Below are 22,684 nucleotides of genomic sequence, written 5' to 3'. Positions count from 1 at the left end.
CAAAGGTGTACATACGGGATGCTCTGGGCCTCGAAGACGTGACTGCAGGTCTATAGAAGATCGTTACTAACGGCGTTCCTTAACTCGACCTTTGTGTTTTTCCCTCTTTAAAGTCGGGTGAATTCAGCTGACAATTAGGATTTACCCACTTGGTGACAATTACAGTACGTTTGCGTTCATCAACATATATGTAAATGACCTAGGCCTATACGTAGGTATTAGAAAGTGTTGTCGGTCTATAGGAAAGACGTTATAGCTTACATCAACATATATGCAAATGAGACTGTAGGCCTACGTATGTTCGAAAGTGTTGTAGGTATATATAGGACAGGCGCCACAGGAATAGCAACATAAGATCCACTCCATTCTAATAATTATTGTTTCATTTGCTCTCAGTTTTACAACACTTATCTGTCAGACAAGGTTAAATTGGCCAATAATGATAGGCTCACAAAAGATCTCTTGTGACACTAATGTGGTAGACTAACAATTTATGTTTTGTGTTCACAGATTCCTTTGTCTGGCGGGAATAGTTATGTTACGAACATCATACTGTTGGCAGACTTAATGTTAGATAACTTGCAAGTATACACAGTCGCATGAAAGTATACTTGCAGTGCCAGCTCTCTGCTTAGAGTGCGTCAGGACTATATATAGCGCTCTATATCATTGATAAAGGTTATAGGAGAACAATGTACTGAACCGTATAGGGTGAGCAGTGTCAGAGCTGATCCAGGTATCAAAAAAATCTCTATAATTCGGTACAACAAACGACATGATCTGTGCATCAAACGGCCTATAAAATAAAGAAGAGGGGGGGGGGGGACCCAGGACATTATGATTGATGGCAAGCAGTGACATTTTTTAATCCGAAATATGTTTGTCGGTGGGTAACTAAGGAGAGGGAGCACATCAGGGGACAGGTAAGCCTGCATCGGCTGGTTCTTAGTATATAGCAATATGGCAAGACAAGGTAAATTCCTTATAATGGTTTTTCACTGCGTTGGTTTTGCACAATGGCCTAGTTGGTTCTGGCTCTCTCACTTCTTTAAAGCAGCAGGCGAGCCTAGTAGTTGAGTTAGGGTGCTATAGCTGTGAGGAGACAGATAAGCGAGGTGCGATGCACCTTTTAGAGTTATCTTTTGTGACATTCTGCCACCTAAAGAATCTGTACAATGAATTTGCGATATGGTTAGGACAGTGAAAACAACATACTAACATTTGATCCGCTGAGTATATCAAAACGAAGAACCATCGAGCACCGACAAATATAAGTGTCATGAAAACATCCCAACATGGAAAGACCAACCACGAACTACAGACACAAGTACATGTTGTGTTGCTCTAATTGTACCCAATTGTATAAGTAAAGTTTATATATACAAACACCACAAAGACTGTGAAGACAGCCTATCATACATCTACCATTGTGTCTTCCCAGCCTATACTTCCTCAATTAGGGAATTTCACACTAATGTGGATGATTCCATGCATATCGGTCTTTCAATGTAAGAGATACCGTGGAAGTTTTTCAGGATTAACCTTACAGTGAGTTTAAGCCTGAATTGATACTTTAAAACCTTACAAGGAGGTCATTCAAATGAAACCAGAGCCGCTAGCCTACTGTGCTACACCCTTAACACTAGGTAGAACATACAACTATATGGAAACTATCATAGGAATCGTTCTCCTATCGCAATTCTCGCGGCATCTCATTCGTTTTCATCGCAACCTAATCGCAAATTGAAGGTATTTATTTCCAGAATACTCGATCGTATTCACCTGCACGCATTTACGAAGTTGACCGCAGGTTTCGTAGCAGAATGAAAGCAATCCGCCTTAAAGCAATATATACATATATATAGTATCAGTAAAATCTTTCTGTGATCAAGTAATGTTTCGACGATATTCAACAAATTGGTGTAGTCACGGGGGGGGGGGGGGGGGGGGAGGGTAACGAAGGCCCAGGTTATCTCCCCCAAAATGTTAGTATTTTTTGGTTAATAAAAATAGCTCATGCGTGCCTTCCCACCCCTAAAGAAGCATTTGGTCCCCAAAGAACAGAAGTATAGCTACGCCATGATTCAACCGCGCGGATTGCTATTTTAACAATACATTATTCAGTGTTATTACTCAAAATGATGGGAGAAAACATTACAATAATATACCTTAATAACTTACGGTAAGTCGCATTTCTGTCCACGCTATACCTGTCAGTTGTGTTGTTTGTCAATAAAGGTTTTGTATTTTTATCTTAAAATCACGATACCACTTATTTAACAATATATTTAAGCCTGGCAGAATTGTACAATTTAATATTTGATCTTTGGAAGTGATAATGCAGCCACTTATTTGCTTTCATTTTGTTCAGTAATTAAAAGTCTTTATTAACTTCAAAACGTAATGTTCAACAAAAGTCAGTGAGTCAGTCAGTAACTATAACACTGTGCATCTGGTATAACATTGCAATACATATATAATAGTGTGTAGGAAACCAATCCGCTCTTTGTCTGGTTTCAGCTTTAATTGCTGTTCTTTTGAACTGTGGGGAATAATCGTTTATATTTTCGAAGTTAAAAGTACCACTCAGATGACAAGGTCAGTGTTATTGGAGAGAAAATCACATATTTGGTTTGATTCTAACAAACAAAATGGTAAATGTAATAGGGAGATAAGGCCTTAGCAAGTCTTATCAGCTCATTCTATAGTACAGGTACAAATAAGTATGTAACATATTATAATGTTTTCAAAAGCAAGCAGAGATTTCTCATGATATTTTCCCCTACACTTAAATAAGATTGCTTTCAAACATTTGGAAAATATCGCCCACTTATTTGTACTTACATGCAAATAACAATGGCAAATGTCTTTGTCAAATGCCTTTGTAAAATGCGTAAGACAAATTTGGACAATTCTAAGGTGATTTTTGTTCTTTGCATTTTAGGAACGCTATAGAACGAAAATGTATAAAAGTTTACAACCGTATTATAGAAGGGTACATTGTGATTTGATTAATTGCTGATTTAATTGATGTAGTTTCATTACAGGTATAATGCAGGTATTAAACTCAAGAGCGTATACATATATACCTGTCTAATACATAATTATGCGTACAAACTCTTTACATCAATATTCAGTTTTACAATACAATTATAACCGCGCATAGCCTCCACATGTATAGGTCTAGATACTAGATGTACACTAACTACGTTTGTGTACTCAGCCCTATATACCTCCCTGCACTGTACACACGTGGTGGACAGTAGTGTTACTGTTGGTACATTAGAAGATGGTAAGATGAATGTAATTTATACATTGAGAAGTACTCACATTCCTTAAAGCACCTCCACAAACCAATGAATCGATCGGTGCTCCAAACCCTTCACTGTCTTATAAAACGTTAATACATACAGACGAAGACATCGGTTTTGGTTTATGTACATGTTATATAGAAGGTAGTGGGACGGAGGAGGTAAATCTACAGACAGATGGGAACGTACATAAAAAATATAGATTCGGGAGAGGTATACTTTGTAGCGCTCATACACAGATGTGAAAACGTTTATACTAACGAATAGCGGGGTTATCAGTTTAGCGAAAATTCCTGTAATTTATTACTCAATCGGGAGAGAGAGAAATAAGAGTGTTGTATTGGAATCCAAGCGGGTTAAAATAGGTTAGGCCTATCCATTACAGTATAAAGTGACATGCAGGAGATGAAAAAATAACACTAAAATAAAGTTTATTTCGGTTATCCAGGCATTCATGGACGTCCCCGCGGTACGAACATTTTCCCATTTCAAGGGAGAATTTCTGAAGATGAGAAAAAATACAGGTTGGAAAACCCTTCTAGCAGGTGCAACAAATTGACGGAGACTGTATAGTATTTGTCGAATATCTTGTAGAGTTTCTGTGATATACGCATCCGTCAAAAGTCCATTTGCTTTGGTGAGATTAATTACTGAGTGTGTTCGGGAGCAGGTGTTTATGAGCATATATATATATAGATATTATATATATATATATATAGGCTATATATATAGGCTATATATATAGGCTATATATATATAGGCTATATATATATAGGCTATATATATATATATATATATATATATATATATATATATATATATATATATATATATAGGCTGACACTCGTTGTCAGGCATACATGTATATATTCGACATATTGTATGATCAATATGACTAAATAAGTCGTCAGTGTTGGCCTCAGATTTTTAACGAAAAGTTCATAAAATTATTTGAAAGCAGGATACAGGATACCCTCTAAACTTTCTATACGTTTAATGTAAGTAGATACTTTGACCTATATGGAATTTATGCCATATTTGATATTATTTGCATCGGTGAAAACATTGACTATGTTGCTATTAATTTTTTGATATTCTGATGCTAATACATTTACTGTAGATGTAGTTTTAAACCAAAAGTTGAAAAAGTTTACACTTACTGAATCGAGCATGAAATTTATATATATATTTCACGCTTTTTCTCACAACGCAAAACGGGTGTGGCATGAAAAACGTCGTGTGACATCATACGACCGACAAACTGTTACTTTTAAAAACTATTTACCAAGGAATCAAACATAGTAATATTTGTATTTAAACCAGAAGAATGAAGCAAATCGAACCGGGGCAATAGGAAGGGAACAAAAATAATAAACAAATATTTAAGAGAAAAATTTAGTTTCACAATTTTGAATATGTTTTCTTGTTTCAAAGGTTAAGTATTAATATGTAAATTACCAGTAAAGCAGATTTAGTTCCCTAGAGATACAAATGTGCAATTAAAAGTGCATCTTTGTGGAAGCTTTGAATAGATTAAAAGGAAAATATCCAGAGGCACGCACCCTGGACTGAATCACTTACCGTCAACTTTAACAACATAAAATGCAATCATAAGGTCTGGGCAATGGCTTTTATCAAGATTATCTCCCTAAATGGTTAGCTTTAATAAAAGTGAGGTTTTGAGGCAGACAGTTGGTATTAAATTCCATGATCTTCAATTTGAGTGGAATGTCAGGAGCTGCGGGATGTTAGCAGGACGAAGTGATCGGTTAATCAACATTTGGAGATCTGAATGGACAGGAGGATCGCAAGCAACCTATACTTTGAAGAGACCCTGTACACGTGTCATGGTTGTATTCTTCAATTAGGGCAATTCTCAAGATCAGCTGTTTGTTTCTAGATAAGTACGTCTAGCAGTTTGTGGTGATGATGGGTGGTCACGGAGGCGGAGGCAACGTGTGGTGTGAGTGGAGCAAGCCTTGTGGGGATGGTGGATAGTGGGTTGTGGTAGGGGTGGGTGATGGTAGTTATAGCGTATTGGTGATGGGTTGGGTTAAGAGTGGTGGTAACGGGCGGTGGAAGTGATTGCGGATGGTGGCGAAGGAGTACGTTATGGTAGAGGTGATGATGGTGATGGTGGGGGAAGTGGGCTGTGATGTGGGTGGCGGTAGGGGTACTGGTGGTAGCGCATTTGGGTGGTGGGTGGTGATTATAATACAATAGGAAGTGGCAACTTGTGGTGTCGGTTGTAGCGCATGGTGATAATAGGTAATGATATGCGGTAGAATGGTGGACTGTTGTAGTGGGAACGGATGGTGGTAGTTGGTGGTGGTTATGGTGGTATTGGTGGACACTTCCACAATCCAACTGGACTGGAGTAATTCGTGACGTCACTAAAGAAATCGTGCTTATTCGATAACGTGCAATCAATGCAGATATGTATGGCTTACTTCGAGACTGTACCGACGCAATATTACTTGGTTACACGATTTCACATCAGCTATCGAGGACATACCATCTTGGTGTCAGAATTAGCTGATAGTCAGGCAGAAAAACGTTCAGTCCATTATTCAATGGTGATTATATTCTCCAATGAGTAAGTATTTTTATGGTTCTTGTTTGGTACCAAATACAGGTATACCTCCAGCTGATATAACTTTTAGGACAGACATTATTGCTCGTTGCAGGTTATCTCAGCGACCCTAATACATGGTGAATCATCGGTTAGGCCAAGTGGTCAGTTGACCAGCCAGATATATCCGTTGGTTTTTTTTATTTTGTTTTGTTTTTGTCTTTCATATTGACCGCTGATACGTCATGGTATGAACTCATGTCCCAACGGTCTCGTAAAAATCACTGTGTGATTGGTCATGAGCTTTTGCATACTTTAAGCTGTCATAAAATGTAGATAATTTAATTCCTCGTAAACAGATGATCTACATTTCACCCTTCTTTTGCTAATTAAAATCTCAAAATAAAATAAAACTGTTATACAAACTGCTTATCCACTAGAGAGCCTGCGTAGGAGAATGTGTAACAGTTAAGTTGGCCTGACGTTTCGATCCTTGCAGGATCTTCTTCAAAGGCTAAATGACAACAGTAACAGTAACATACGGGACAAAAACACGCACAGAATACAGACAGGTTAACGAGCACGGTGAACACAATGAGATACATGTAAGGGGATTAGTAGACAAGGGATGGAGTATTACCCTCTAATCATTTCGATTTTTGTTTTAGCATGTCAATATACACGGTTAAATGTGATATAGTGTACGATGGCTTACACATACAGAGAAATAACAGACTGTGGTTCAAATCGTGACAGACTAAAAGCAGGAAATTGTGTTAATTGTGTTAGGAGAAGTTCTTTATCGAAGTATAGGTTCTCTGTCATTACTAAGTTCATTATTCCTTCATGTTGGTCTTGTATTCATTCATGACTCTCGGAGTCAACCATTTTCACACAAAATTTAAGACTCTTCAAGAAAGTTGTGTATAGTTTTCAACCAAGAGATGACAGAGTGACTTAAAGATTTTCACTGAAATAACTGACAACGAGCCTCGACCTTAAATTTAACCGACTCTGCTTTGTATAATACAGAAGGGGACATTCATATCAACATGATACCGAGCCAACCCTATCTATAGGTTTATGTGACCAGCACATGTGCAGGCCACCTAAATAAACATCATGATATTAACGTCTTGATTTGGGGTCCGCATTGCTACTGTATATTGTAAATGTCACATGTTAATGCAATGCATGAGAAGACACAATAATGGCAATGTCACGTCATTTTTAAACTTGTCAAAGTCGTAACACGTGCCTGTGGGGAAGAGTTCTGATATGTAACAATTCGAGGGGAGATGCTTGTTCAATATTAAGGCATGACTGCAGACATGATGAATGTTGGGTTTGTACTGTCTTTGTTAGTCACACGCTTGTTATTAAGTTTGATTTATTTATATTTTCATCATTTATTAATCATTTTTCTATATTTTCTAAATAAATATATTTCCCGTGTTGCATGCATACATGATTGTATTTGAAATGTTCACACACCCATGTATATATATATAAATATATATATATATATATATATATATATATATATACATACATACATATATGGGTGTGTGTATACATATACACGTACACGTATACGGTATGCCTGAAATATTATCCCACTACGTACGGTACGATAATGCGAGATTGTTGTGGTTTAACCTTATCGCCCGTCAAACTTCAAAACAAACCCAGCAACATCACACATAACAGCAGCACATTGAAAAGCCGTCAGACGACTTGACACGAGAGTCACCCTAATTTCTGGACCACAAGACTTAAAACAATAGAGTGCACACCACACGAGCTCGCGTCCCACATCTAGGAATGTCTCAATTTATGTTGCTGGTGTATAGAAGGCGAGGAGAATATTATACCCTTGTATGCTTAGTAGCCTAAGTTCTGGTTATTAATTAGTAGAAGTTGGTGCTTAACTTGATAAGACCTGACGAGAGTTGGTGGGGGTGGTCAGGGGAATACATCACATGGTCCAGGGTCAATGAGGGGGGTGGGCGAGAAAATATGAGATTTTCCCCAATAGTTATAATACGCATAGGGTGGGGAGGGGGGATAACCAATTGCGCTATTTTCTAAGACGTTTACTACGCTATATGTTTTCATCTCATGTGTGAACTTTATCGTAACGTTGAAAGCAAACATTACCCAAACTTAGTCACTTTGTTTTGAGGGGGGGGGGGGTTCTGTTTTTACTTAATTGTGGGACGTGAGAACTGTAAAATGAGTAAAGATGTATATAATTAAGAATGAAATTGCTTCTATGGGGTTAAGTAAGCATTATAAGAAATGGTCAGGGATAGTGCTCGAGTCCTTATACAAGACTAGTCTCAGCCTTAGCTGATCGGAAAACATGAAAAATGTCTCATTGAAACAGATATTTCCAAAAGACGACAAGCGGTCAAACAAGTCACAAGCTTCAAGAAAAAAATCGGTGTTGTTTAATCGATTATAAACAACATCACTATTTTATTTTGAGTTGTGTTATTTGATGGAACTGTTTGCTTGAAATGAGGAATTTCCAATTGTTACATTCAGCCTCATTCGGACCTTACAAATAACCATCACGCAGCGGACACTATATAAGATAATTAATAAATGCGACTAGCAGAAACCGTTGTTCACATATAGGCAATGTGAGGTAAAATGGTTCTCCCACAAATGACTGAAAACCAAGAGTTGAGAAAAATCCATCACATGTCAATATAAGTCTAACATGTATACTGTTATGACTCAAGACATGCTATATCCTATAGGGGTTTGATGTCTTTTACTTGCACTAAAAGAGTAACGAAACGGGTTAAATATTAAGAGAGTTAATTAAATATGTACATAGGAAGAGTCATTTCATTTGACAGTCGTATAGTTGACAATTTAGGAAGGACTTCTTATTAGCATATCTGGAACCTGCATGCGATATTATCTTTTTTGCTTTTATCATTTTGTGTATGTATGTGTGTGTGTGTGACTTGTCGTTGTGTGTGCCTATTAAAATAAAGTAGCCTGTTTACATGAAACTCCCTACGGTTAACAGACGATTTCTGTTACAGGCCTATACGATGAGAATGAAAATCTCATTTAGCGAGCCAAATTTCCCTGATATTGATAAAACTCGAATTTTCTCATATTATTCTTGTACTTCCTCCTCCTCCAACCGGACATTGTCGGCTGAAACCGTGAGAGGTTCACAGAGGGTATTCTGTTCTTCTCATGTAGTATATTTTTCTATTTTCAAACTTTTTTTAATTTATTGTTTTCCTAAGTCTCTAAGGTATTGATGAGCAGCAGAGACTGTCACCTGCTTCGGACACCCCCTGGCTCGTGACAAACCTAATATTTTTCTAATAATATTTAAGTTGTATTTTGACAGCTGATAAATGACTTATGGTGGCATGTCCATGGGTAACCGTCACATTCATTAAATCTGTACCTGTATATATATTCTATTCACACGAGTAAAAACCAAAGTGTGTCTGTAATAGGCCTATGTATAATGTGATGATCAAATGGTAAGGCATGACGCTATATTTCAGGCCCATACAGTATAGCGCTGGTTAATATGAATTAACTTATGTTGTAAAGGGTACATTTCTCGATGATTCAAGAGTTAAGAATGGGGTAATCTCAACACGTCATGAGGTAATCGTGAATATCGTCTTAGTTGTTACCCACTGACCCCCACCCCACCCCACCCAACTTATATATTTTTATTTGATAGAAATATTAGACGCTAGATACAACCCCTCACGTCTCCTACTGGTGCCCAGAACACCATTTACCTCGTCGTCTCCCTGGACCCTCTGGACAAACTTGTCTCAGTTAATAGGAAAGTGAGGCTATTGTATACCTACATAACGCAGAAGATTATTCATACCGCACTGAATTTATTAATCACTCGATGAGAATTGACAGTTCTCAGATGTGCAGCTTGAAATGAAGTTGAACAAGAGAACCAATACAGTGGTACAATAATTAGTATATTAATTAGTGACCTCTGTCCGTTTGTTTTTATCTTTGCTTGTTATTTGTTTTTGGTTGTATATGAGATAATGAGATCCCTATTTTTCTTTGTAAAGCTCCCTTTTTTGTTAGTCTTAGTTTTCATTAATTGCAAATCTTATTTGAGTGATATCTGGCAGGTTAAGAAAATATTAAGAAAACTACCATTTGTCATTTAATGTTTCTTCACCGAACATTTTCTAACAATGGATTATGTAAACGTAGGCTACGTATTCCAAGTGGTCTCCCGGGGTTGATTAGTTATTATACATTTCAACTTACCATTGCTTGTATATAGGTCTAAGAGATCAAGGTCAAGCTATATCGACAACCCCCAACCCCCCACATACCCCTCCAACCACCAAAAGCAGCGGTGTGGTTTGTAAGTCTACAACACAATACCGGGTCATACTATGTATTGTAAGCGGTGGGTCTAGGTCCAATGTTTAGTACTAGTCCTGGGCTAGGTACAAGTTTGCGAACTAATGAATCTAAGTAGATCTTGGTGAAGCGAGGGCTGGAGGGGTAAAGGGGGGGGGGAGGGGATATCAGGCCTTCAATGAACAAATGAATTATATGATTCGTCCAATTAATATATTCTTGTTTGTATATGTATGAGTCGGGGGGGGGGGGTGGCGAGGGGGATAATACATACATTTGCAATCGAAAACAACTTTATAATTAAGTACGTGCTGTCATTTTGTAATAATTATGTTTACAATGAACCTCAATGGCTGAATTGAACAGTGCGGCAGTACGTTTATCTCATTAATACATATATGTAATATAGCGTACATGCACATTCCTTTCTTATAACACACGGCTATCACTTTGAAATTAAGATATGCATGTCCATACGTTTAATTTAAGTGATGCAAAACAAATCCTACAAAATTAAGTGATTTAAAATTTAACGAAAGCAAGACAAGAAGAATTATACTCACAAAGCCATATCCTTTACTCCTTCCACTATTTCTATCCGTAATGACCACAGCTTCCTCGATTTCGCCGTACGGTTCGAAAAATTTCCGTAAGGATTGATCCGTCGTATGGAACGGAAGGCCTCCGACAAATATTTTTGTGTAGGTTGTGTCTTTCTGAGTATGTGGTACCTTCTTCTCCGAGACGGTCGGGGAGGTGGGAGAGGCAGGGACCATGGCGCTTGTAAAATTCATCGGGAAATCGGTGAGTGAAATTTAACACAAAGAAGAGAGTAAAATTACGACAAAAGTCTCTGAAAAAGAAGAACTCCCAGAAACGGCTAGAACTGAACAGCGAATGGTGAAAGACGGTGGATAGGCAGCGAAGACGGGTTGAAGTGTGTCCTGTACTGTGCAATGTTCTATACAGATTAGACAGAAGAAACAAGACGAAATGCGGAGGTATCGAGAGCGCAAAAAAATATACTCCAATCCGTTCTGAAGCCAGAGAGAACCTGGGAGTCGAGTCTATACCAGCTAGCCGAGCAAATTAAAACTGCGCGCTTCCCTTCAAATCTTTCTGCTTCAGGAGGTCTCCTTGAGATAAGCCCGTCTTTATCATTGACCTATACCGAATTAATGCAAGCCAAATGTCTTTACGACACAGTACACACAGACACACAGTACTGACAATCAATGTAAGCTTGACCGAGTGTGAAAAGCTAACGTGCTAGCTTCGGCACTTCGTGTGACTCAGTACTAATAGCAGATTCATAAACATCGCCCTGAGGCTTATACACGCCTCCTTAATGCATTATTCATTAGGGTGTGCGAGGCGGCGGGCGGTTTGTGACTGCAGGCAGAGAAACCACACCCACTTTGGGTAACATCTGAAGGAAGAGAGATGATACCGGAGTGAGTTTTCTACACAATGAAGCAAGTCTGATCGTGAAATATCCGGGAACAATTTGTAAACTCACTGTTTTTTGTCTGACAACAAGTCAAATACGTGACTCTTCACTGAGTATTACGGTAGTAAATGGAGTTATAAGGCGCATTTCCAACTGTTCATGTCAATATAGGTTGGTGCCTATATTAGTTCACCATATTATCAGATCGTTTCAAATGTTGCTTCGTTTTGTTAAATTTTTAATTAAATTTCGGATTAACTGATGGATTAGTTGTGGGCAAGTTGTCGATTGATAAGTTTGATTTAATTATTATTTTTTTGTTGAGATATTATTCCGGACGACTATTGCAGTATAGGCCTTAATACAGTTTTCAAGCAAAGTTGTGGTGAAGCTTTTTGTTGTTGTACTATTTGATAACTAAATACCATAATAATGCATTTCATTAGCTTTTTGCTATGCTCAATTTTCATTTCAAGTAATGAAAATAGTTGGTAGAGTTTGGCGAAATTCTCCGATATGCTCTTTGCATGTGATTAACATTAATATAAGGGAACTTCTGTAGGCGATAATATTTCCAACTCCAAATATAGTTACTAATTGCTCGGAAATTAAACTTCGTGAAGGGAGTTTAAATGAGCAAGTTCTCTTTGAATAAAATTATATTGCCATACTAGGATCAAATTCAACATGCTTCTTCAAAAGTCAAAGCAATCTCCCACCCCCACTACCCCACTCCCACCCCACCCCACCCCACCCCACAACCCCCTTGACCTTGTTCCACCTCAAAATCATCCATCATAAGTAGATATTAGCACAAACTTTAATTATACCTAGTTTATAGACCTAATTTATTGTCTAAATTCGTCCTTTTTATTTATTTTTTTACTTATTTTAAGGAATTTTACCTGTAACATTGTGTTTATTTGTTTAGTACTTGTGTAAATGTCTTTTCTTCACTTTCTGTGTTCATGTGTTTGTATGTGCGTGTGCTTGTATGCGTGTCTGTGTGCTTATGTTCGTATATTTTACCTTTCACTATTCGTGCATAGTCGGCTCTGTAGTGACGCAATGGCCCTTCTGATTATATAGAATTCAGTGAATGAAATTTCGGTCGCATTATGCAGAAGCGATGCTCGATGGCTTGTATATGAAAATTAAGGTTTTCCGATGTCTCATATTATCATCTGGGGAAAATGGGGTATCAGTTTGACTTTAAAGTGAAAAAACTGACGCACGGCGACAAATGGTGCATAAAGTTAAACATACTGCGATGTTGGAATGAATAGATCGTGACTTTGAATGTATTGAATTACTGTTATAGATCTGTAAATGCAGGCAGCCTGAAAAAACCCAACTTAAGGCCTTGTAGTGGAGACTCCAAAACGGGTTAACAGTATTAAGAAGCTAATCATATCCGTCAAGTAATAAAGTGTCGTGAAACTGAATTAAACACTTGAGACTGCATTAACATCGTCACCGTATAATCTAGAGGTATTGACAAAATTTACTTGTGGTATATCTTATCTTTCTGTTATTTTTAGAATAATATTTCAAAAGATGACTTTTAGTTAGAAGTGTGTGGTATTGATTTATTATATAGTCTCAGCAAAACAGAAGAAGAAATATCTGAGTGCTAATAATATCTTTCTACAGCTATACTGAGATTTGTTTTAAAGATACTCACCTTTAAAATATGCTACAACTCTGGAATGCTCTTTTAAGACTTCATGGATTATGACGTCATCTCCTCCTCAGTGCAGGCCTAAAATGTTAATGTAAATATGAATCCAATGTTTTATTAATTTTAATAACGCAACCCAAACATATTGTTTTAACTTCATATACACAAGAGAGCACCCACCCTTAGGTGACATTAAACACCATTAATGCCTTTGACAAATTTGTGTCATTTGAGGCCGTAATAGTCTTATTTTTGCCCCTTGAGTTTTGTATTGCATATAAAGAACTGACCTAATTGTCTATGGAACGCGAAAAGGGAAACTTATTTCGTTGCTAAATTTAACGTAAGTTTAGACAACGACGTAAGTTTAGACAACGGAATTTTAGACATCAACGTGAGTTTTAGCAACAGCATGGTAAAACAGCAGCAACAACTTTAGTTTAGACAACAACAAACTTAGTTAAGATAACGAAATCAGTTTGCCCTTTTTGCGTTCCATAATTGTCTATATATTGGATTTTACAGTCCCAGTCACTTGTTTAAAGGGTCATTTCGAAATTAATTAAATGTCTTATCAAACTAAAACATGGCCTGATAACAATTGCGGATTTTAATTTTATGTCAAAAGTCGTTCTTTAAAGCGCAATCGAGAAAATTATCCTTTTTGCGGCGATTTTTAACGTGTGTATTCACTTGATCAGTTTATTTTAAATTAAACTTAATGAAATCACAGCATGAACTAATGGCGGTGTTTTGGAAGTTTTCTTACAGATATTATATATTCCATTCATTTTCCGCAGTTTTTTTTATTGGATTCTATTGTTACCTATTAACAAAAATTGCGTGAATATGTCATGATTTAAGGAGCACATTATGCGCTAAGCTTGGAGGTCAAATCTCTTTGGAAACTAACGGTATGCATATTTTTATTCTTGAATATTCATGTACATACTGATTTATTGTTTTATTGAAGTCGCCAGCAATCTGTTAGGTTATCAATAATGAAGGTATGATCAACTCAAAGCAGTAAAACGAAGTGATGACTCCTTCATTAATGCTGATTGGTCTATAAAATGCAAAGTACTGTGACTCCAAATAGTCCAAATGCATGAACGAATGGTCGAAGCCAGGGATATTAGACCTCCATTAAGGGGCGACAATTAACCCTTCTCTTCCTTACTCAGGGCCATCGCCTCTAAAACCAGATAAATTATTAATATTCTGTTTATTTTTAGAAAGGTATACACTAGCAATGCAGTTTAATAAAATTCCAAAAAGCTAAACATTATGCACATCAAACATTATCTCCGCGGCACAGCAAATTAGGTGGCGCACTTTCGGTTTAATAAAGTAATTGTGTGGGTGTTCGTTTTAATCTTTTATAAGAGCTCGATAACGGGTATGTGAGTGACGTCATCATTCTCATTCAGCATTGACCTTTCTATTTATAATATTTGGTAATAACACCGCTAATACAAATACCATGTATATCATGATATGAGATAGTGACAAACTTAAAGGAGCCACATAAGTACAATATATATATATATATATATATATCCCGGGTTCGAGTCCCGGTGGAGGCTGGAAGTTTTTTCACTGTTCTGAATTTTCCAACTCACTGCGGTTTCAATTATATATATTCATTTGCCTTTGTCGTTTACCTCCATTTCGGTAACAAAAGTCTGTTCAAAGTATCTCTACCGAGATCCGGCTTTGGGAATCACAGGTGATTTCGAGTTGGTTAGCATCATGTTTGATCTCTAGAGTAAGGCAAATATGTCACCAAGGCAGAACTAGTGTTGTTCGGTGCAGGTGACAAACGCCTACAGTGAAGTTACGACCTTCCTTACCGGTTTCGAACTTCTGGACATACAGTCAGCGTCCATAGCCTAGTTGGTTAGGGTGTCCGCGTACAAATATATATTATATAATATTCTTCATTTTTTTCAGAAAGGAATACACTAGCAATGCAGTTTAACAAAATTCCAAAAAGCTAAACATTATATATATATATATATATATATATATATATATATATATATATATATATATATATATATATATATAGGCTAACCTTAGTTAGACCAAGGGCAAGGCTGCGTACATAGGCCTAAGTTAGGCTAAGCCTATTTCCTAGTATTGAATTCTTAGTGATTAGCCCAGGACATCATAACCATCATTCCATGTTATTCTTGCATGTGGATCTATCGTTAGGGATACACTTTTAAGTAAAATGAGTTGGTGATAATTGTTGTCATTAGGCTTTAGTCATATCGCATCAGAAAGGACAGCCGTAGCCGGTCTAGGGGCCTAGGCTAACTATATCCAGGGTCCAGTGAATAACAATACAGCAGCTGAGCTGACGACAATACTAAAGTAATTAGATTCAGATGTAATTGCTTCTACGATCGCTTCCTACGAATAACCTGTGACACTGCAGTCCACTGCCACATTTTTGTCGATTTTGGCACCCAAGTGCGGCACACGATATCACCATTTCGAGTGTTTTAGGTCAACTTTATCACATTCGTTATGTCAAAGACGTAGTGTTTGTATTACGCGCCGGTACTTTCATGCCGCACAAGCAAAGCGCCACCAGTTGGATGAATGGCTTCAGAATATGTCGCATGACGTCATTCTTCCTACTTCAATTGCTATGATATACATATATATTCACAGTGGAATTACGACCTTCCTTACCGGTTTCGAACCTCTGGACATACAATCAGCGTCCATAGCCTAGTGGTTAGGGTGTCCGCATATAAAGTGGGAGGCCCGGGTTCGAATCCTGGTGGAAGCTGGAAGTTTTTTCGCTGTTCTGGATTTTCCAACTCATTACGTTTTCAATTAGATACATATTTAAATATATATATAAATAAATATAAATATATATATATATATATATATATATATATATATATATATATATATATATATATATATATATATATAAAATTATCACCTTTTTTTAAATAAATGTATCGTATATTAGCAAATTTAAAATGTTTTCAACCTCTGTGTATTGCAGATGGGTTGGGAGCACTAGATCAATATCTAAACGGCCATGGTGACATACATTGAATGTGCTCTGAAGTCATCAGCTATCATTTGGTGGGTGGGAAAAGTCAGTTGAAATCTACTTTTTTTATGGTTTATCGGCCTTGGAAAGTTGTGAATTCAGTGTGTAAGTCAATGGAGCAGATATCTGGTGAACAACACCTTCACTTGGCTTTGACCGTGATCGCCCTGATTAATGGTGGCGCTATACTTCAAATTGTGTGGTAGCAATATATACATATAGATATATCTATCGCAACTTCTCAAGTCTTCAGCGAAGTATGATGTATAGAATTAACAGTTCGCGAGTCATTTATTGTATTAAGGAGGAGTACGTTAAGAGTTGTCGCTACGTCAGCTTTGATTCTACTGGACAAGATAACCCGTCATTATCCCCTTCATGTTCATACCAATGGATTTGAATAAATATAAGCTGCACTCATTGACGGCCTTGAAAGGATTTGATGACGTCAGTGAGATTAGTCTGGATGCAAGTTAAGACAATCAATTGAGTAGGAAGAAGCTAACCTACCACAGATGTTCTAAATGTGAAAATAAAAAATTATATGCAAACACAGCAGGTACGGTAAGAGGCTGCCACTCTATACCTAAATCCCGTATTAATGAACGGCGCAATCAAGAACAAGGCCAAATTATGTTTCTTCTTTATTATTTTTTGTATATTTTTTTAGCCGAGGAGGGAGGGGCAGGGGAAGGGGGTGGAGTTATTGAGCTTCTTTATATACTATTTGCGTTATAATGTTAAAAATGTAATGTAACCGATTAGTTTATAATTGGAGAGGTTAGCTTAGTCTATTAATGGTTATAAGAAGTTTTTGTCCAGTCCAGAACTTTTCTTGAAAAATTCGGCTTTGAAAAATGTGATCTGGAAATATTGTAGATCTGTGGTTTTGAAATGGAAACTTTATCGAGGTAAGTATACCATTGGATTAGACACTTATGAATGAGTAAATACCCCCCTGCCCCCCCCCCCCCCCATCCCGAATTGGGTAAAGTTAGTTTGATAATTTCTAAATTTCTAAAGTTACCTTTTGCAATAAAATGCAATGATTCGTGGCAGGTCTTTTGGATTGTTACCGAAAATGCTTTGTGGATTTGACTTGTCGTCGTAAATCTGTGACGAATGTTTTATGTCCAAAACATTCTGTGCGACAAACATATGTCAGTGTCTGGGCAACGAAACTGTTTGGGCGACAAGACATTTCAGCATTAATTAATTAATGACTTCTTTTACCTATATATTCCGAGATCACTAATTAATGTGAAGTTTCGTAAAATATCAACGATGTGTTCTTAGGTTTGATCAATTGTTATTCTATTTAACAACAAAAAAATCCGTATATTAGAATGGTTGTGTGAAATTATCAAACCATGAATGAAACTACCAAAACATCAAACCCGCACGCAGTGTGTACAAGGGTGTCGATGAAGGAATAGATAAATATGAAAAGTTGAGCAATTGACAAACTTCATATCTTTGGAGAGAAGCCAAAGAAAGTCTCTTTCCTCGTGAGTGAAATAGTTACGCATCACATGACAACCTTTCAACCTCTCAGATTCTTCGACAAGTCACAGTATGACATTTTTAATATGTTATGGCCGGTAAAGATGAAGGGCTAGGGATGTCCAGCGACAGGTCAAGCCCTGTGGACACTAATTCTGAAGTATTCCTTTTTCTAAGGTAACCGTACATTATGCAGAATGAGAATTTATGTTTTTCCTTTATATTTCCCTGGGGCCCCTGAAGTGATCCCAGGCCCAGTTGATGAACTACCCTCCCCCATCGCGCTAAGCCTATGGGGAGGAGAAGGGGGCATGATCCCGGGGGAAACCCGCTACAAGCCTTTGTTGACTCGCGCAGTATACTTTAGAGGTTAATGCTGTATGTGTCACACAGGATATTTGCCTGCTCCCCTCAGACTATGTGGGGTTTAAGTCTCCCCGAATCAACGAAACTAACTGCACGGTCATGTTTTCGAATGTGTTGTACATGAGTACTTCAGACGCGAACACGGCTGCTGATATATTCATATCTCTGATTTTGTTATCCATGGTTAAGGCAGAGTTACAAATCACGGCTGCTGATATATTCATATCTCTGATTTTGTTATCCAGGGTTAAGGCAGAGTTACAAATCACGGCTGCTGATATATTCATATCTCTGATTTTGTTATCCATGGTTAAGGCAGAGTTACAAATCACGGCTGCTGATATATTCATATCTCTGATTTTGTTATCCATGGTTAAGGCAGAGTTACAAATCACGGCTGCTGATATATTCATATCTCTGATTTTGTTATGCATGGTTAAGGCAGAGTTACAAATCACGGCTGCTGATATATTCATATCTCTGATTTTGTTATCCATGGTTAAGGCAGAGTTACAAATCACGGCTGCTGATATATTCATATCTCTGATTTTGTTATCCATGGTTAAGGCAGAGTTACAAATCACGGCTGCTGATATATTCATATCTCTGATTTTGTTATCCATGGTTAAGGCAGAGTTACAAATCACGGCTGCTGATATATTCATATCTCTGATTTTGTTATCCATGGTTAAGGCAGATTTACAAATCACGGCTGCTGATATATTCATATCTCTGATTTTGTTATCCATGGTTAAGGCAGAGTTACAAATCACGGCTGCTGATATATTCATATCTCTGATTTTGTTATCCATGGTTAAGGCAGAGTTACAAATCACGGCTGCTGATATATTCATATCTCTGATTTTGTTATCCATGGTTAAGGCAGAGTTACAAATCACGGCTGCTGATATATTCATATCTCTGATTTTGTTATCCATGGTTAAGGCAGATTAACAAATCTGTCGTCCGAAGAACATTTACGTATCTACAGCCGAGATTAAAAAGTTATTCGATGTGAATGCGATAACTATGTGACCATAATTCTATGAAAATAAATGCTATATTTCATTTCCATGCATGTAGATGGCTACTGATAATATGGAGATAGTTAAGAGTATATTAGATGCACTCGATCGTTCGTTTTTTTTTTGCCAATAATGTGAGAACCGATCGTTTTGACTTAAAGCATTTAACTGATCTTTAAAGAGGGGAAAAAAGACTTTCGGTTCAAAAAAAAAAGGGGGGTGGGGGACTGAAAGCAAACAGCATTAATTTTCCATAAGTTAGAAATCATTTTTTTAATTTTTTTTTTATTATTGTCATCTTTAATGAGGGTAGTCCTGCCCAGTGCAGAAGCACTGCTTTCCAGAGGAGCCCTCAATACAAAATACATATACAATATAATGCTGTAGAAAAACGGTAAACATCCAAACGCCTTATTGGACGGCAAAAAGATAAACAAATACTTATCAGACATTTAAACAAAGTACAAAATATAAAAATATTAACATTTGGCAAGCATTTCAAATTTGGGGGAAGACATTAAATGCAAACTTGCAAAGCTACCGATTTTATTTCTTGAGAGTTATCCATTAAATGTGGCAGATGATCACTTTAACCGATTCGAAGGTGTAACATGTTGGCGTGTCTAATCTGAGTATTTTAGAAGGAAACACCGCCATCATTCCTCTCCATACACTTGCGCGTGATTTTTCGCATCTTAACTTATATTCTCTCTGAAACAAGAAGAATAGAAATATTTCTGTCGAACTGCTCAAAAAAGGTCAACATCGTTTGGTATTAAATTTATATCAGTGTTTATTCAATTTCTTACATTTATTTACAAATACAAAGACCCGACTCTTTCACATTTTATCTAAATATTATGAATTTAATGAACATAATATTTCTATCAGTGACGTCATAAGCCTGTGGCGTCACCGGAACGTCTGTTTTCAAGGATTTATCGCTTGCACCATAAGAAGGCTGTCTGGTTATTAGTGTTCACATGAATTGTCGCAAAATGAATTAACAATATAGATGTTAACTTAACTTTGTTGTTACAATAGACTAATTGACTAACAGAAACAGAAGAACGTTACAGATTTCTGCGCTATTAAATCTAGCAAATAGCTTAAATATATTATGTTGCTGTCTGAGAAAGATTCATAAATCACAGACAGAAATAATTTTATCGCTTGGAGATCAATTCAAGTCGTTTTCCAATCCTTCTCATGGTTGATTTGTTGATAGAAGCACTTAACATTGGCAGTACTAGGCATGCTGTATAGAACTATGTGTGTGTATAGCTACACGGGACTTGCTGTAAAACCGGGTATAGGCGTACGAATATGGGTTTGTTGGCATGGGTAGCTTAATACAGCAACAAATACGGATTGGGCGGAATGTTATCCCTGGAAACGTCTATGGTTGACCTGAGGGTCATAGCGTCGACGCGTTGAGCAATCAACCAACAATATCAATCGAAGATCGGACGCTATATACGTCTTACAGTTTGAGCGTATTATTTGAAGAGTCTTCCCGGCCCTGTGCGTATATCGAACAGAACTACGGAACGTTAAGCCAAAGTAAGTCCCGTAAAGATACCGCTACAGATATGACGTATACAGATGGTCGATAATTGATGACGGAAGTTGCAAGTCTGTGTCCTATGGAACGTTTCTCTTTTGAACAAGTGCAATCTCACTGGATCCACAACGAACATATTTTACGCTGCCTTTCTGCGCGGATGTTACGATCGATCTACGCGTTGCAGGCACGTATCCAGGGGGGGGGCATTGGGGACGCGCGCCCCCGGGTAAAAAATGAAGGGGAGAGAAAAAAAAGAGAAGAAGAAAGGGAAAAAAGAGGGGGGGAAGAGGAGGAAGGAAGGGAAAAGAAAAGAAAAAGAAGAAAGAGAGAAAAAGGAGAAAAGGAGGGAGCAAAAGAAAAACGCCAAGACACCGAGAAGAGAAAGAGGAACAGTGACATAATTACAGCGCTGATCCCTATTATATACACAGGGTAGCCAGTGACGGATTTCGGATTTCGGAAGGGGCGTGCGCCTCTGAGCCTACCCCTAACACCGAAAACTCCATTTTGACGTTTCCATTTCCCCTCTCTCACTAATATATGTATATCTACTGTGAATAGCATATCATGACGCGTGTGTGTGTATGGACGCCTTAAACAATTGTACAATCGTGCTCTGAAACCAACTGTGGCTGGTCTTGAACTCGACCGAGTCGTCGGGGAACATGACGCATTTCGGTATTAGACCAGGATCTATATGAGAACTGCACTAGACATATGTCCTTCGATGCAACACTGCCATCCAGATATAAAATGTTATACACCCCGACTTGAATGCTAATTGTACCCCAAACCTATAGTACCGTAACTCATACAATGAATCTAAAAATTAAATTTCGCATGCGAAACTTAATTAATGACCTTTGCCCGTAGTACCCAGACTTTGACAAAATCCGGCAACACACCACTTCATCGATAACAAGTGATCGGGTTGTGTTTTAGTGAACGTCTAGAGGTCGTGCACTGACCTACATGGAGTGTGACCACTCCCGATTTGGCAATTTCCCAAGATCAGGCCCCGAAATATCCCAAGAAATCCCAAAGACACTGTACTGCAGGGGCGGCGATTTGTTTCAAATATTGGGGGGGGGGGGGACATTTGCTTGGGTGCAGGCGCGTAGCAACTATATCCCCAAATTTGTTCACGCGCTTCGTGGTATTTTGTATATATAAACATTTTCATTACGGATGCGGTCCGTCTCATGGGCGCAGATCAGTCTTGGATAATGGTGGGGACGCGTATTAACACATTCAATCATGTGAAACAATCTATACACGAGACTGGTAAATTGTAGTCAGCAAAACGGACTGAGTGCGAACAAAACAATCGTTAACAGCTCACACTGTGTGTTGCCAATTTGAGCTAGCTTCACGCCAGTTCTCATTTTATCATATTTATCCACAGATGTTAAATATAGGACGGAAATCGCATTTGCAGCAGTCTATGATTGTTTTCTGGGAGAGGACCCCAGACCCATCGTATACAAAAGTCTACTTGGATTTTTTGTCCCCTGATGTTTTTTTTCTGCAGACCCCCATGTATTTCCCCAAATTAAATTTCTAACCCATGAGATCTAAACCTTAAGGATGTTTGGGAGCATCATTGGGTCTGGGAAGTGTTATTTCCGGCGATCTGGGGGGTATATTTGCCCATAAAATTCTTGTACGCTACGCGCGTACCCATGGTCGCGTTCCGCTTAGTATCAGAGAACAGACACACGTCCCACCATTATCC

At 37.8% G+C, this 22,684-nt stretch overlaps 1 protein-coding gene across 2 annotated transcripts in view; it reads right to left on the bottom strand.

Annotated features, from left to right (window-relative positions):
- The window catches only part of LOC139984358 (RNA-binding protein 24-like), an 86,691-nt gene extending 75,126 nt beyond the window's left edge, over window positions 1–11,565 (bottom strand). For both annotated transcript variants that reach the window (XM_071998238.1, XM_071998239.1), the window contains exon 1: window positions 10,839–11,565. In XM_071998238.1, coding sequence (XP_071854339.1) covers window positions 10,839–11,069 — 231 coding nt within the window. In that variant the 5' untranslated portion in view covers window positions 11,070–11,565. The remainder of the gene's footprint in view (window positions 1–10,838) is intronic.
- Between the last annotated feature and the right edge of the window lie 11,119 nt (window positions 11,566–22,684).

Source organism: Apostichopus japonicus, chromosome 17 (genome assembly GCF_037975245.1).
Source record: "Apostichopus japonicus isolate 1M-3 chromosome 17, ASM3797524v1, whole genome shotgun sequence".
Classification (NCBI taxonomy): domain Eukaryota; kingdom Metazoa; phylum Echinodermata; class Holothuroidea; order Aspidochirotida; family Stichopodidae; genus Apostichopus; species Apostichopus japonicus.
This window is presented reverse-complemented; position numbering and strand designations above follow the sequence as displayed.